The sequence below is a fragment of the Artemia franciscana genome, unplaced genomic scaffold (assembly GCF_032884065.1).
Source record: "Artemia franciscana unplaced genomic scaffold, ASM3288406v1 Scaffold_3363, whole genome shotgun sequence".
In the NCBI taxonomy this organism is placed as follows: domain Eukaryota; kingdom Metazoa; phylum Arthropoda; class Branchiopoda; order Anostraca; family Artemiidae; genus Artemia; species Artemia franciscana.
Window position 1 is genome coordinate 6,203 of NW_027064008.1, and position 16,045 is coordinate 22,247.

General features: G+C 37.7%; 1 protein-coding gene across 1 annotated transcript; it reads right to left on the bottom strand.

Annotated features, from left to right (window-relative positions):
• Nucleotides 1-6,736: 6,736 nt before the first annotated feature.
• LOC136043163 (zinc finger MYM-type protein 1-like) lies at nt 6,737-11,582 on the bottom strand. The gene is made up of 2 exons (XM_065728093.1): nt 11,509-11,582; nt 6,737-7,510 (listed from the first exon to the last, which is right to left on the bottom strand). The coding sequence occupies exons 1-2, from the start codon at nt 11,542-11,544 to the stop codon at nt 6,737-6,739; spliced, it is 810 nt and encodes a 269-aa protein (XP_065584165.1). The 5' UTR covers nt 11,545-11,582.
• Nucleotides 11,583-16,045: the final 4,463 nt, after the last annotated feature.

A 16,045-nucleotide genomic window follows, 5' to 3' on the forward strand; every position in this document is an offset into this window, starting at 1 on the left:
TTGATAGTATTTGCACTAGCTCTTTATTTTTCAATTGCCATAAACAACAGAAACGATAACTTCTTGTTTTTGTACATGAAGTATTGCCGAGGTGATATAGACTGTCATATCGAGAGCAGTACCAAACTACCTCTTTTATAATAAAATTGGATGCAGCAAGTTGTAGCTTTATATTAATCTTTACATTGGGGGTAAACCATTGAGGTACAATAAATATCTCATCATAAAAGCTCTCAATCAAGCATAAATATTTAGTTGTCGCATCTCTTAAGTATATTACTAGTGTCAGTATCCGTATTATATTCATATCCAATAGCCATACCTCTCACAGCTTATTGGATATTGGAGTCATCAAAATGAATTGTATATAACTTGCAAAATTTGAAAGATTGTTGCTTGTAATCACCGATGTTCTTTTTATGCAGAAACTTGATTTCTCTAAAAAAAATTGTGTAGAAAACAATTTTCATTGGACACCCCTTTTGCTGCACTTGGTTTTTCATTGTTAGATTTGTTGAGAATCACTTGCAAATCTATAAACGTGGCAGTAAAATCTATGAAGGAATGTTCAATGGAATAAATTTAAAAATATATTTTTTCAGAGAGCAGTTGTTGCGGATAAAGTTATTCATAGTAACCATTTTTTACACTCACATTAACATTTTCTGCATGAAAAGATTTATAGATGAGTTGACTGAAGCATGAGATTCTTTATGTGGTAGATATGCCATTTCTAGAAAAAGAAATTCTTTTTCGAACTAACAATTTTTACTCCCTTTTTCTTCTTCGACATTAACTATGTTTTATTATGGCATGAGTTGAGAATGATGAGTGATGAGTTTTACCGGCCCTTTTTAAATCTTTTCCACTTTGACTTGATTTCAATCGCTCGACGAGGGATAATGCACTGGACTTGAGATTTTGTGAAAAACTTTCTTTAAAATACTTCCCAAAGCACCAATCGTGTAATGTAGAGGACACAAAATCTACAGCAACCTGTTCAATATATTTTTTTGCCAGGGGTAATGCAAAGTGAAACAACGTAGCAAACCAATTGCCAAGAGTGTAGCCGGAAATTGGAAATTGACAAACGACCCCTCTGATAGTCCAGTCCAAGGCCAATTTGTCATGGTAAAAGAGTAGCAACATAGAAATCAATATCAGGACAAACAAAAGTATTTTTTTCAATTAGGTATCTCACTGAATAGGTCAAAAATGACATGTAATCTTAGCCCAACTTTCTGTTATTGCTAGAGGGTCACAATTCACTTCTTAAGTTTAACTGTCAGAGCTCCAAATACCAATTGTTGATTAGAATATATTGAAGGATATTTATATTGCAGTGGCGAATGGGTCCTTGAGTGGGTTTTCATTCAAGAATACGTAAAAGGGGGATATCGGTATTAAGAACTTTCGATATCTTGACAAAGGATGCGTCTGATGCGAAGCCAAGGGGTATGGTCTTCAAAAATGACACGTTCCATCCCACTTATGCTTCCACCGGCGCTTCGACCATTGATTATATTTTGTTCAAAACCAAGAGAATCTCTCAGATTATCATTGAGAATAACCTTCTCATTATCAAAGGGAGAACTAATGTAAATCTTGCCCTGTTCCATTGAATAGTCAAATTGGAATGCACCATTCTTAAGAGCAGAGATTCTTCTTTTGATAGCACGACACAAATAAACCATACTACCATGTTCCTTCTGCGGTAAGGTGATGAATGTATATTCACCCAAGTTCGTTGATTCTATCCATTCGTCATTAAAGATTTGCCAATCATGAGTTCTAAATCTTATATCCTATTTAGGATCTTTTCTAGAGATATGATATGTATTTTTAAGAATAGAATCCACAAGAGCAACTTCATACTTTACCTCAAATTTGATGGTTGGGGAGGGTTTCGTTCAAGAATCGCATGTTTTATTTAATTCGTCATAGAGTGTGTCAGAGAAATTGGACAAAAATCATTAAACATGGTGAACGTCTCCATGATACTACTTATAAAAACACACATTGCTGATCTGGAGACTGTCAGGGGTAAAAAGTGTATGAATAGAAATAACAAACTCTCTCCCACCAACTGTTGAGCTTTCGCCAGACCGAGATGCCGTCTGTAATGTACGCATGATTCTTGATATGAAGCAAGGTAGTACCTTATGATAGTACCCTCACACCATCAGCGCATACATACACTTTGAAGAGCAAGTCGCCATGAGCTTCACTGATTGAACTAAATTGTTTTCTACACAGTTCCTATAAACACTGATAAAATTTTCTTTTGTATAGTGTGATGGCCCCTCGTTGCAAACTTTTTTGACATCCTCATTGTGCGTTTTCACATAATACACCTTCGGACTTGCAACCACACCTCGGGATATCAAATTTCTCCCTGTTTCATACTAAGAAAAACTCATTTGGGGCCTGGTGCTTCACTTATTCCGGGTAAATGGATATGCCCTAGTCAATATAGTCCCTCTAAGAGCTAATATGCATACCGTTTTCCATATCGTTGAAAAAAATTTCAGTTTCAACTTTTAAAAGGAGTGAATATGTGTCCCCACAATACACTTGACACTTGAGCTTGTCCCTCCCCAGCAATTAGAGCTTACACACATTGTAATAAAATTCCAACACGAGTTTTTATAAATTTGAATATAGCACTACCAGCGGTAGTGTTGCTTTTTAATTTTAAGCTTCGTTTTTTCTATGTAAGAGGACCTTATTGGCATCTATTACCTTGAACAATGTGAAATTAGAATCTGCAATGATTTGGGCACGTTTTTTGGGTCAGTCACAACGTCACAACAACTCTTATTGCGAACACTCTCGTATATTTTACTAAAGGCCAAATTTCAAATGAGTTCAAAGATCTCTTTTTCGACCTTTGTTTTGCTTCGGAAAGTTTACTGACAAAGGTGTCAATAATCGTCTTCATATAAGGCTTCTAATCAAGTTGGAGGGTTTTATGAAGTGATATCAAATGTGAAGTTTGCGAGGGTGATATCAAAACCATTGGCCAAAATCCATTACAAAAGAACGTGATGTACAACAACATTCTGTTTTGGAATAAGGTCAACAATAAACTTTTGTTTCGAAGGTGTCCAGTGCGTACCTCCACTCTCTGCCAAATATAAATTATAGGGGCTCATTAAATCCCTAGGAAGCGGTCTAATAATACACAGGAAAACAAAATTTTTTAATTAATCATAAAGTTCCACTGGTTTTTCAACATCAATTTCGGGAAACCCTCCTTGTGGTGCATTTTCCAAAGCAGTGGTAATATCGGGGAAATTTAGAGCAGAATTTTCGTCCAGCCAGTTTTAAGTCCCACACGGCTAAAAGAAGTGAGACATTGCCGACGGACAAAGAGAATTCATATCCAAGAAAATCGCGTTCGACTTTTCACCGGTGTGTTTTCCAGTTAGATTGGTTTTCAGGATATGATCCCCTTGGAAAACACACCCTCCCCGCATGTATCCCTCTATAAATAAATGCTTATCCGTCTCGGTAATGAGACCTATTTTTCACCACTTATTTAAGAATTAAATCCATCACCAGAGGTGGGGTTGAAAAATAATACCCCTAATCTAACCCAAATTCCACGTAAATTTTATCTGTGTTTTTATTTACAATATCCAACCACGTCAATACGTTACTTTCTAGGTATATTTCACAATAATCCTCCCGTTCTTACACCCTTCCTTTGCCAAAACTTTTTTTGGCTAATTCATAATTGGCAGTGGTGGATTGACGATCGTGAAATGAATAAAAACCCTTCGATGGGCGTCAGTTTTTCCTGACGTAGCCTCAAGATAGAAATCTAGTACTCATACGGGTATATGACCTTATACGCTAATGAATCATACATTTCATCTTCTGGGAAGTGTTAGTTAAGGAGGGAGAAACGGTAAGAATCGTCAATTTTGAACTTGAATCAATTGGCTTAAGGAATTGGGGAAGGAACTATAGAAGTCTAAAAACCGATTTTATTTAAGTACGTATAACCATTTTCAATAATTTTCCATTTAAGTTATAAGAGCAGAAGATTATGAGAGGATTTGGGTATGATGTTATAAGAAAATAACCATTCTACCTATGTGCCGTCTACAATTCCACCCTTCTGCAAAAGTGCCGACGCTGTTAGTATAAATTTCAAATAGTTGGAATTGTTAGAATTGTGTATGTAAACAGGTATAAAGTATTACCGCCTAACATTTACATTACAACATTTATGTTTCATTTCCCAGAAATTGCTCCCTCTCGATAAAATAGGATTACTTAAATGGTCTTAGTAGGGGACTACAATATCTCCATTACCCTCAACAAACTTTTTCTTACATACCCAACACATATCTTTATTTTTAATGGCCAACTCATGAGTCATTGGATTGTTTGTATTGCGCAGCCATGAAGTCGAATTATTAGCAGTTTTAATAAGTGAAACCATAGCTTCGCCTACACAACCGTCCCCACCCAATTTCTCAAATATTTCTTCGCACGGTTTTACACTGGTGTCTTTTCCCGTGGGCATAAGAGACTGTAATGTCTTCATGTTTTCTTTACATGATTCAAGCATGACGAATCGCACACGGTCGTGAGTTAGGCCTCAACGTCTAATGCCACCTCAGCACTCAGCAAGAGAAAATTCTGGAAATGCTTAAACCGCATGATGACATGAGAAAACATTTATTGGGTAGCGCCCTCAAATCCCTCCCCCCAACCCCTCTCTTCAACAGTCTAAAGTTTTCAATACTAGAATACATTATTTATAGAACCAGCAAGGTCGTAGTTACTTCCCTAGAAAAGTCTTGTTTGTAACTATTTCTCTGGGGTCCCTCTCAAAACTATAGTGAGGGCCCCTAATATTTTTCCTCATTACTAAGTTGAAAAACAGTGGTGTATTTTTATTGTTATTAAAAACCCCAATGAGTAATACCCTCAAATCCCCTTCTTAGAGCAGTGGTGCCATTTCAGAAAACCTTAGGGGGGGCCAAAAATCGATTTTGGGCCCCCATCCAGCCTTAAAAATTTTAAAATCTTCGAACATGCCTTTAGGTACCGTACTACCTTTGGGGTTCGCATTTTGCAGCTTATTTAGGGACCAAAAACAGTACCAAAATAGAACATTTACTGTATAAATCAGAAACTTACGTACAGTTACTTCAGCAATGGATATCTCCTTTGCTTCATTTTTGCGAAGTCGTCGACAAGCTTCTCAAAATTGAGCTCCTTCACTGCAGCTTTCTCAGAGAATATAAGCAGCAAATGCGAAAGTCGCTCATTTTCCATCGTTGTCCGGAGGTAGTCCTTCACAAACGTCAACACAGAGAAAAAACGTTCATTTGAGCACGTTGTGAGCGGGAGTGTGAGGACTACCCCGATGACCTTAAGAAGCTCAGAATAAGCTTCTTTCAATCCTCCGAGGCGTTCGAAGACATCTAAAGCGTTTGCCGGTTTCTGTGGAAGCTGCGACACAAATGCACGAGCTATTAAAGCTTGACACTTCAGCTGCATAGTATCGATTCCCGCCTGATCGAAGTATGTCGCGATCACAAGAAGTAAATCTGAGTCCATAAAATCTTTGGATTTGGGGTTAAGGCAACGTTTGGCTTCTAGCACTGGCAGCTGGACAGAAAAACGCTCTTCAAACTCATTTAACACTCTGTCCAAAACCTCGTAGAACTCTCTCCGCATTTTGTCTTCCGTTGTTGTGCTTTCGGAGTCTATGTTGTGCTTTCCAATTGTTGTTGTCGTCAAATAGTCTCTTAGTCTTCCGGATATCTTCTGAACTCGTTTTGATTTAACAGGTATGGCTGAAGAGAGAGCACTTGTTTCCGACAGATCAGCTCCGACATTAATGGCCATCTCTTTAGACTTGCCGTATAGGACACGAAAATACTCGTCATCACGCATTTTCCTCAGTTCGTTCTTTGTTGCACTGATTAAAGTGCAAGCTTCTGAGATGACCAGATCTGCTGCCTGTAGTTGTTAAGAAAGAGGGTTTATCACTGCAAGAACTTCGTGAATGACATGCAAACTGAATATGAAGGGAAACGACTCTAGCTGGTTCTTAAGGCCCGTAGCTTCCGCCGCTGCCTCCCTGTCAGAAGATTCTTGAACTACTGACAGAACTGCGAGTATGCAGTCATATCTAACTAGGATCTTAGCCACTGATCTATACCAGTAAGACCAACGTGTCACTACTGTCCTTTCAAGCGTTAGCACAGGCACATTGACAGTTTTCTGGGCTTCACGAACAACTTGTATCGAGTGTCGCTGTTGGAGACGAAACTGTAAACTGTTTGCAAAACTGAAAATACTGATGAAATTCTTTGTATTTTCTGCATACAATCGCCAATGACAAGGTTAAGTCTATGGGAATGACAGTGTGTGTACACCGCTTGTGGTGCTTTTTCCCGGAGACGGGCCTGTACTCCTGAAAAGTGTCCGCTCATTACACTGGCCCCGTCATAGCACTGTCCAACACACTTTGACCAGTCAAGGCCGATACCCTTTATTTCGTTGTAAATGAAGTCGGCCAAACTCTCAGCGTCAACCTTGCGCATGTGGTAGCAACCTATGGCCCTTTCTTTGATTTTCAGGTCATGAACATAGCGCACAAAGATCGCGAGTTGTTCCTTTTTCGAGAGGTCTTTTGTCTCGTCAGCAAGAACGGCAAAATATTTTGCTTCTCTGACTTCTTTCGCGATAGAACTTTTGATTTCATTTCCTATGACCTCAATGTAGTCGTTTGGTACTCGTGTGACATGTAATGGCCATAGGCCTTACGAGAGTTTTTCATTGAGTCCGGGTTGATTTCTGTTAAAAGATGTACTGTCTCTACGAAATTCCCTTGATTGGCACTAGACTCCCCTTCATCATGGCCACGAAACGCAAGACCTTGCCGTCCAAGTAATGCTGTAGTTTTTAGTAGAGCTTTTACGTACTGTCTATTCTCTAGTATTTCCTTTTCGCGTTCTTTGGAGAGGCATGACGCAACAGATTCGGCCGCCTCCGTCTCAATAGCTTTAAACTGAGTCAAAGAAATGGTACATGCTTTGTGTCGGTCGCTGTTTTCGTGCTGCCGTATCAGTTCAGAAATGTCTTTCCACTTTCTAAATCCTACGTCAATGAATGCTCTAGCTCCATACCTTTCGCCTGATCTTAGCGAGGATCCACTGAAATGTCGGCAATTGAAACAGAACACCGAGTCCTGTTCTTTCGAATATTCGAGCCATGGGTATGCCAAGAAATAGGAGCTGTTAAATTTTCGTGTGCGATTCCCGATGGTAGTGGCGGGATAGTCAGTCAAAACTGGTTGGCAGGGGTTATCATACGGGTTCACGGACAAATCGGTACTGATCGTTCTGGAAGCCATTTCCTCCGTTTGTGGTTCGCGCAGGTTTGTCTCCTCAGAAATGTGTCTCACGCCCAGGGTCTGCTCGTTTGTCGGTAAAACTTCGGTTGCCGATGGGTTGTCCCTTGACGTCCCAGCATCACTATCCTACAGAGTAATCAAGTTTTAATTAAAAACAAATTAAAGGTGATGTCCCAGTGTACATAATTAACATAGAAAACAACACAAAATTTAGAGCAAGCAACAACAAAAAACATAATCAATGCAACTACGAAGCTATAATCAATTAGTTCGTGGTAACGAACTTCAAGTAAAAAGCGACGCGGCTCAATAGTAACCGAAACTCTAAAACACGGAATTTTGATACCTATAGATGCATCAAAAGAATCAGATTTGTACGCTAATTTCAAATATATAAGTTGTATCAAATTTAGTTTTACCCATCAAAAGTTACGAGCCTGAGAAAATTTGTCTTATGTCCGAAAAAAGGGAAAAACACCCCCCCCCGCCCCTGAAAGTAATATAACCTTAAGAAAAATCTCACCATTTAATTCAGCGCATCACTGAACTTTACTGCAGGAGTTTCAAGCTCCTATCTGCTAAAATGAGGAATTTTGGATTTTTTTGCCAGAAGAAAGATCAAGGACGCGTGTTATTTTTTTCCAGGGGTGATCGTATTGACCCAGTTGTCCTAGAATATCGCAAGAGGGCTCATTCAAAGGTAAATTAAAAGTTCTAGTGCTCTTTTTCAAATGACCAAAAATTTGGAGAGCAACTAGGCCCCATCCCACCCTCTTTTTACCCTAAGTCACCTGATCAAAATTTTGAAACAGCCATTTTGTTTAATATATTTGAAAAATCTAATAAATATGTCTTTAAAGATGTCTTAATTGTCCAAAGTCTCTGGGGGAAGGTGTTCAATTTGTGGACTTTGCCCTTTTTTATAAATAGTATAGGTAATTGCGAAGTATACAGACGTTTTCAGTTTTTTCTGGTGGGGGGGGGGGCAGCTCGAGCAGAGGAGGTTATGTAGGAGGATCTTTCTATAGAGAAACTTTTCATAGGGGAGCTGAATTTTCGATCACGGGGGCACTGGATTTCCAAGCATTATTAAAAAAAGAATAAGAAATTAAATGAAAAAAAAGTTTCTTCAACTCAAAGTAAGGAGCAGGATTGAAACTTAAAACGAAAAGAAATTATTACATATGAGAAGGTTCACCCTTTCGTCAATACCTCGCTCTTTACGCTAAAGTTTTTTTTTAGTACTTTCAAAAGAGATATTTATTCTAATCAAACGGCCTTTGAGATTCAGGAGTCATTCTTAAAGAATTGGAACCAAATTTGAACAGCGTAAAGAGCGAGTATTGACAAGGGGGTGAACCCCTTCATATACTTAAAAATTGCTATCTGTTTTGAGCTTTAATGTTCCTTCTTACATTCAGCTGAAAAAACATGTCTTTTTTATTTCATTCAATTAAGTCCAATGTGCTATTCAATTTTATGTTTTGTAGGTTTTTATAGGTTTTATAGGTTTCTGTGATACACTTCTTTATTTATTTTTTTGTTTATGTAGGATTACCTTGCAAAGCTATCATTCCCTTGATTCTATATTTTAACCTAGAATCAATAAACACAAAATATGATGCACGAGTACTGCTGTCGGGTGATTAAACACTTTTTGAAGCAAGGTAAACTGAAGCTAGCCATAGTAATTCATGCGGACGAAAACTTATTAGGTTTGAAATTTCTTATCTTTGTCGCTTTTTGTTCTATCTTTCCTCTTCAAAAGAAGAAACTCAACAAGATTTGTCTGAGCATTATCTTATAAACAGTTCTTGGTAACGAGCTGTAAGTAAGGAGCGACCCGGCTCAATAGTAACCGAAACTCTAAAAAACGGAATTTGATACCAATAGATATGTCAAAAGAACTAAACTTTTATGCTGATTTTAAATACATTTTGTTAAGTTTAGTCTTACCCTTCAAAGGTTACAAGCCTGAGAAATGTGCCTGATTTTCAAAAAATGGCTGAAACACCCTTAGAACTCATATAATCATAATAAAATCATACCATCAGATTCAGCGTATTAAGAGAACCCTATTGTAGAGGCTCCAAGCTCCTATCTGCAAAAATGTGGAATTTTGTACTTCATATTAGAAGAAAGATCACGGATGCGTGTTTATTTATTTTTTTTTTTGCCCAGGGGTGATCATATCGAACCAGTGGGCCAAGACATCGGGAGAGGGCTTATTCTAACGGACATTCAAAGTTCTAGTGCCCTTTTTAAGTTACCAAAAAAATTGGAGGGCAACTAGGCCACCTCCCACGCCATTTTTCCCCAAATTCCCCTGACCAAAAATCTGAGATAGTTATTTTGTTCAACATCGTTGAAAGGCTTAATAATAATGTCTTTGGAGAAAACATGAAACCCCAGAGCTCTTGGGAAAAGGTCTTCAAGTTAAAAAATGTGACCATTGTTTACATATAGTATTTCTTATTCGGAAGCATGCATACATTTCTAGGGTGGGAAGGGGAGGACGATTTTTTTGGCTGGGGGACTTAGCTCGGGGAGAATTTTCCATGGAAAATGAATTTTCTAGGGGATGAACTTTTCAGGGGAAATTGTGTACTGGAAAAATTTTCCAGAATTCCTATACAAAATTTCTTTATATATCTTGCTTTCTATTTACTGGCTCAATTTCATGCTTGGAAGTGTTAAGGGTAATTGTCCCAGTAAATTTTAACCAGGATTGTATTGTTCAGAGGATGTTTCCAAGGGGGATTTCTCCGTGGAGGTGAAGCCAGATTTCCTGGCTTTATTTAAAAAATGATCAGAAATTAAATAGAAAAACAAGTTTTTTCAAATGAAATTAAGGAGCATTATTAAAACTTAAAAATAACAAGAATTATTACATATACGAGGGGGGTTGCCTCCTCCTCAACACTGCGCTCTTTATCCTAAAGTTTAAATTTTGTCCCAATTCTTTAAAAACGACTCCTCAAACACAAAGGGCGTTTTATTAAAACAGTAAGTAACTTTTTTACAAATGCTGAAAAACTTTAGCATGAAGAGCGGGGTGTAGAGGAGGGGGAAGAGCCCCTCCTCTATGGGGGCACTGTGGGGGACTTGGGGGGGGGTCCGGATTTCTGGCAATAACGCGATGTCGGTACTTCCTGATGCAATAGGACGATGAAACTTGGCAGGCATATCAGGGACTCGAACAGACTAACTTGAGATTAGTCGTTTCCCCGATCCGACCATCATGGGGGGAGTGGAGGGATGGGAATCCGGAAACTAGTGGCATGCATAACTTTTAAACGGGTGATCGGATTTCAATGAAACTTGGCAAGTGGAAAGAAATATCGTCTCAGATGTTCCATTTCAAGTCTGGATCTGATCCGATATTTGTGGGGGGGGTGGAGGCGCCCACCGGGAAACTCGTGAAATACTTGTAGTCGAGGGATTGGATAGGGTACGCTCCGATTCCAGTCGAACTTGATGGACGGGAACCGGAGATGTCAAAGATGTGACTTTTATTTTTTCAAGTCGTGTTCGGCCACAGTAGGGGGCCGGGAAATTGTGTGGCTCGCATATGGGTCAAATGAGTGCAGCGATTTAAATGAGACTTGGAATGTAAAGTAAGCATATGCCCTAGATGACATATTTTACTGTCCGAACCAGATCCGACCACGGTCGGGGAGGGGGGGGGATTTATTGAAAAATGCTGAGATTCGAGTGAAACTTGATAGTGGTGAAACAAGATGCTCTAGATGATCCGTTCAAGAGTGTCCGAGCCAGATTCGGCCGCGAAAGGGGCAGCTGGAAGGAAGTACCGGAAACCGTGTTGCACGTCTAGGGATTAAACGAATAGGTTTATTGTGCTGAAACTTGGAAGTTACAACAGTCATCTGCTCCAGATGATCCGAGGCGATGCCAGAAATGCACCGACTTGAGTGAAACTGCATATTCTATTTCTAGCTCCGAACCGCATTTTTGGCGTGGCGGGTGTGGTTTGTGACGGGCTCATCTCCTTTGTTGTACTGCCTACTCGTAACAAGTGCCATATGAGCTCGTAGCTCTTGTTCTGGTTCGTTCAGTAAGATTGGTCGACGAAACAAAATTTAAAATGTGGTAGATTTACTTACAGTCGGTTTGAAAAACGAAGCCAATCGTCGTTGCATCTTTATTTCTTCTTCTTTCCTTTGGGCTTTTATTTTCCTTTTTTGCACCACTCGCACCGGATGAACTCATGTTTCAATAATCCAATTTGAACTTGAACACAACTCAACACTGTTTCACGGTTCTTTATTTGATGAAGGGTAACGAGAAACTAAATACAAAACTGGAATGACACCCTGGTCTGGATACCCTCTTTTCCAGATGTTAGCCTACACATAAATGTGCCGACTGATGGGATTCATTAATCACTGGAGAGACTTCAATGTCACAGAAGTACTCCGAGCCCAGAAAGGACTTTACAAACCCCTGCCAAAAGGGTGACCATAAATTAATAAGGGAGAACGGCAAAAACAGGATACTTTCTTGAAATGCAATAATCGTCGAGTATCTTGAATTTGCTATTTAGTAATAATTCACAGTAGAAATACGGTAAAAAAAGAGAAAAAGTAGAACAAGGACGAATAAACAAAGAATTACGTGGTTGAAATTGGGCCCCTCCATAAATAAGGGGGGGGGCATGCCCCCCCCCCTGCCCCCCCCCAATGGCGCCACTGTCAAAGAGGTGACAGTAGACAGTAATAGGTAAAAGCATGGTTGAAAAGTCCATTTGCTATAAGACCGAGGCGGTCTTATAGTAAACTAAAGGGAATGCATCACTTTTCAAAGATGTGGGGTAGCATCAATATTCTTTATAGTTTCCAGAAAAATCTAGTTTTTAGCGAAAAACCATTCAAAACTTGAAAAGAAAGAATTATTTTTAGGATAGGGCAGCAGCATTAAATTACTCTCTTAGAGGCATCGAACAAGGGCTCTCTCATTGTCCTACTATCTCAGGTTCTTGCCTTACGCTAGATCCTAATATTAAAGTATTAACCTTAACAAGAATATACATTAGTTAGAATAAACAGTAAGTTTTTTCTGGGAATAAATAAGCTATTTGAGATATATCAATAAATTTGCACTTACATTAAGGCCAACAGCTTGCATGCAGAGGGCCGAAGGTGATGCATCGTGACCTTCTATGGAGCCTTTGATCTCGAAAGGCATGCATACATGATGACCAAAGGTCTTGATGGGGTGCATGATGGCTATGTAGTGCGGAAGTGGCCACATTCTCCCTGCTTTGCTCACGGAGTACAGATGGGACAGCATTCTCGCCATGGGAGTTAGGAGTTGAAGTCCCTACATCGCATACCCTCACCCTCTTTTGACAAGGAAGGTCAACATTTTCCTTAAAAACCCTAGTTTTTCATGTAGTGAAAAACTACATCTTATTTTCAACATGTAACCACTTAAATTTAACGCATTGTACCCCTACCCTTCTGTACCGATGCTAGAAAACTATAGTTTTTATTGCCCGCGATGATAAAAGAAACTTTTTTAATGAAGACCAATGAATTCAACTAACCAAAAATAGAACCAAATAATCTAGCTAAGTGAAGTTGAGTTATGTAGCAATTATAAGAAAAAATGGGGTATTTAAGATATAACGTTGAATTAATGAGTACCCCTGATCGTAGGTAGTTTTATTTCCTCAATTACATTTGTCTGCTTTTATTGTTGCTATAATATAGATACAAAAGCTTTATGCAATGTCGTTTAAATATTTAAACACATTCACCTTCTTTATTCTGTCAAATCTATGAAATTTTCATGCAAGTAGTTTTTCAGAGAAATGCTAGCTTATTCAGATTTGCGTATATCCCCACACCAATTTCTTAGGAGCATAGTTTGTAAAAGGCTTAGAAGTTTTATTGATTTCAAACTACTTTTTTCCTTATTTCTCTCCTAAACCTTGATAATTTAAATTTGCGTACACCCCGATATCAGTTTTTTACTAGCAACGCCCTCCCTTTAAATTTCAAACCACTTGTTTCCTTATTGCACTCCTAGACCTTGATAATTTGGATTTGCGTACATACCTATATTAGTTTCTTACAACCATACTACTCGAAAGCCTTCATTTTACTAATTTCCGAGCACTTTTTCTATGCTGTTTTCTTTAAACTAGATCTAATCGCGTTTTTTTATGTATGAAAATAGAGATTATAACCAGCGCAACTCCCTGCATTTGTTTTAACCATAACGTGTTTTTTTCATAACTATTTTACTGGTTTAAAACCTCAAAGCCGAATTGAATGAGCTCTCATTTTGCCTCGAAAAGGAAGTATTCGACTTAAATGTAAAAATATCCCTTTTCCCTCAATTGTTTAACGGTAAGTATTTTATTAGCGAGTCACAGGAAACTAATCCTACATATGACAGCATGCTAAAATTATAGTTTAGTGTCAAAATATCTCATTATTCAAATGTTTAAGCTAGGTTTTATCGTGCTATTCAGGGTCATTAACAGTTAGCGTAAAAAGGGGGGCAGATGGTGATTAGGTTTAATCCACGCAGCTGTTTGTGAAATTTTTAATCTTTTGCTAGAATCAGTGGCAGATCCGGGGCCCCCCTCTAACGTACTGGTGGACTTGTGGTTGAATCCGCTTGATCTGGTTTGGGTTGGGACGAAAGTTATTTTTTTGTAATTGATTTTTAATAAATCAGTTTTTAATTATTAAGACTGTTTCCTTCAGCAAACAAGCTTGAAACAAGGTTTTAGTTACTTTGTGTGGTCTGCCACACCGTTTTCTACTGCCAAAAATTGTTTAATCAAATTTAGGTTTATCAAGGGAGTTTGTCCGTTTTACCACAAAAACCAATTGGGACGCAAAAATCTTCATTCCGTAATAACAAGGAGGGGAAATTTTAAATCTTAACTTCTTTAGGCTGTCGAAATGATATTTCAGGATAGTGCTGTCACAACAGGGCTGAAAAGCAAAATATTTAATTCTTTTTACTGTCAAAGATTTGTTTTCGAGTCTTGCTATAGCACTGAGGCAAAGAAATTGATATCATTAATTTTTTTGGCTGTCTGTTTCGGTTGTTGGGTTTGTCTTTTTTGTGAAGCAGCGAGGTTTTTACAACATTGTTATTTATGTGATTTTTATAGTATAAAGTATATAAAGTATGACAGTTGCAAAAATTATTAATTTATTATATTTTAGATGAAATAGGCACTTTTCTGTCTATTTTCATCTAGTTAGAGCTCTGCATTATGTGACAAATCACCTCTGTTCATCCTAACACATTAAAATAAAGATCACAATCTTTAAACTCTAATTAAGGGTTTTGTAAGTATATACTTGAAACAAAGTATATGAAGCAAAATACATTGCAGTAATTGCAAAATTGCAGTAACCATTTAAGAAGAATAGATTTAAGAAGAATAGATTATCCAGCTGGTTTAGATCGGTCTCTAAATTCTCAGTTTGAATCCGTGTTTTTTTTCAAACATTTAAAAATAAAAAATAAATAAAAAGGGGAAATTCACACAACTTGAGCTAATCACGGAAAAAGAATGCAACTGCACCATTACTTTAGAATTTCTCACCTTCTCAGTACCAACCAGTCACAAAATATAGTTATGTTTTTGTATAGAGGTTGAATATGTTTGTCCATAAAATTGTCTAAACTGCTATATATACTGCTGAGAATTTTTATATTTATTTTGACACATGCCATCCCATCATATTTCCACAATTAGTTGTTTATCAATTAAAATTTTTACAGGACAATCCTCTTACTTAATGCTAAATCTGAGTCAAATTTCAAATTTGTATTTTTGTGCTCAACAGACATATCGAGATTTAAACGTTAGAATTGAATATCTGAAAATACCAAGATTAAAAAAAAAATTAATTAGAAATCTCCACAGCTTGAAAACCTGAGAATTTAAATCACCAATCGATTCCTATCAAATACAAAGGAAACAAACACATAATTATTTGTATTTCGACTCATATACTTTGTTTGAAGCACATTCCTAGACGCATGTTTAATAGTTCTTATTTTTCTGACGATTTTATTCTTTATTTGAATATTTTAGGAAGATGAATTACTAACAAAGAGCTCTAAACTGACAGGACTTTAGACTGACAGGAGCGGCCATTATAAACGTTTACTGAAATATTTTGGTAGACATCGACCGTGTAATAAATAGATACGACGGGAGTGGAAATAGATAAATAGACTTTTTCTTATAAAATCGTGAATTCAGTAACTTAAGCGAAATATATTGAACGTTAAAAAGCGGAAAAATACACTTCGTTGTTATGAAATGCAAAGTTTTAATTGGTAAATTTTGAGGTTTCGTCAAAGTTGACACTGTTTATTAAAACACTATTTAAAAAAAGAAACGGTGATTAGCTAGTGCTTTATTGCCTACACTTAAAACCGTTGATTTAAATGTCTTCTATGCATTTCTTTCCCTCCGCTCTGTTTTCTTTACCCCTAAAAGAACTAGCATTTAATGTTTAACATACCTTTTGCGAATATACTAGTTGTGTCTTTATCCTCATTTCCCACTCTTCATCACTATCATAATTACTAAGCAATGCCACAAAGTTAGGAGACTTGCTAAATGGTTTAACCTATACAAACTGTCAACAAAGAGTGCAT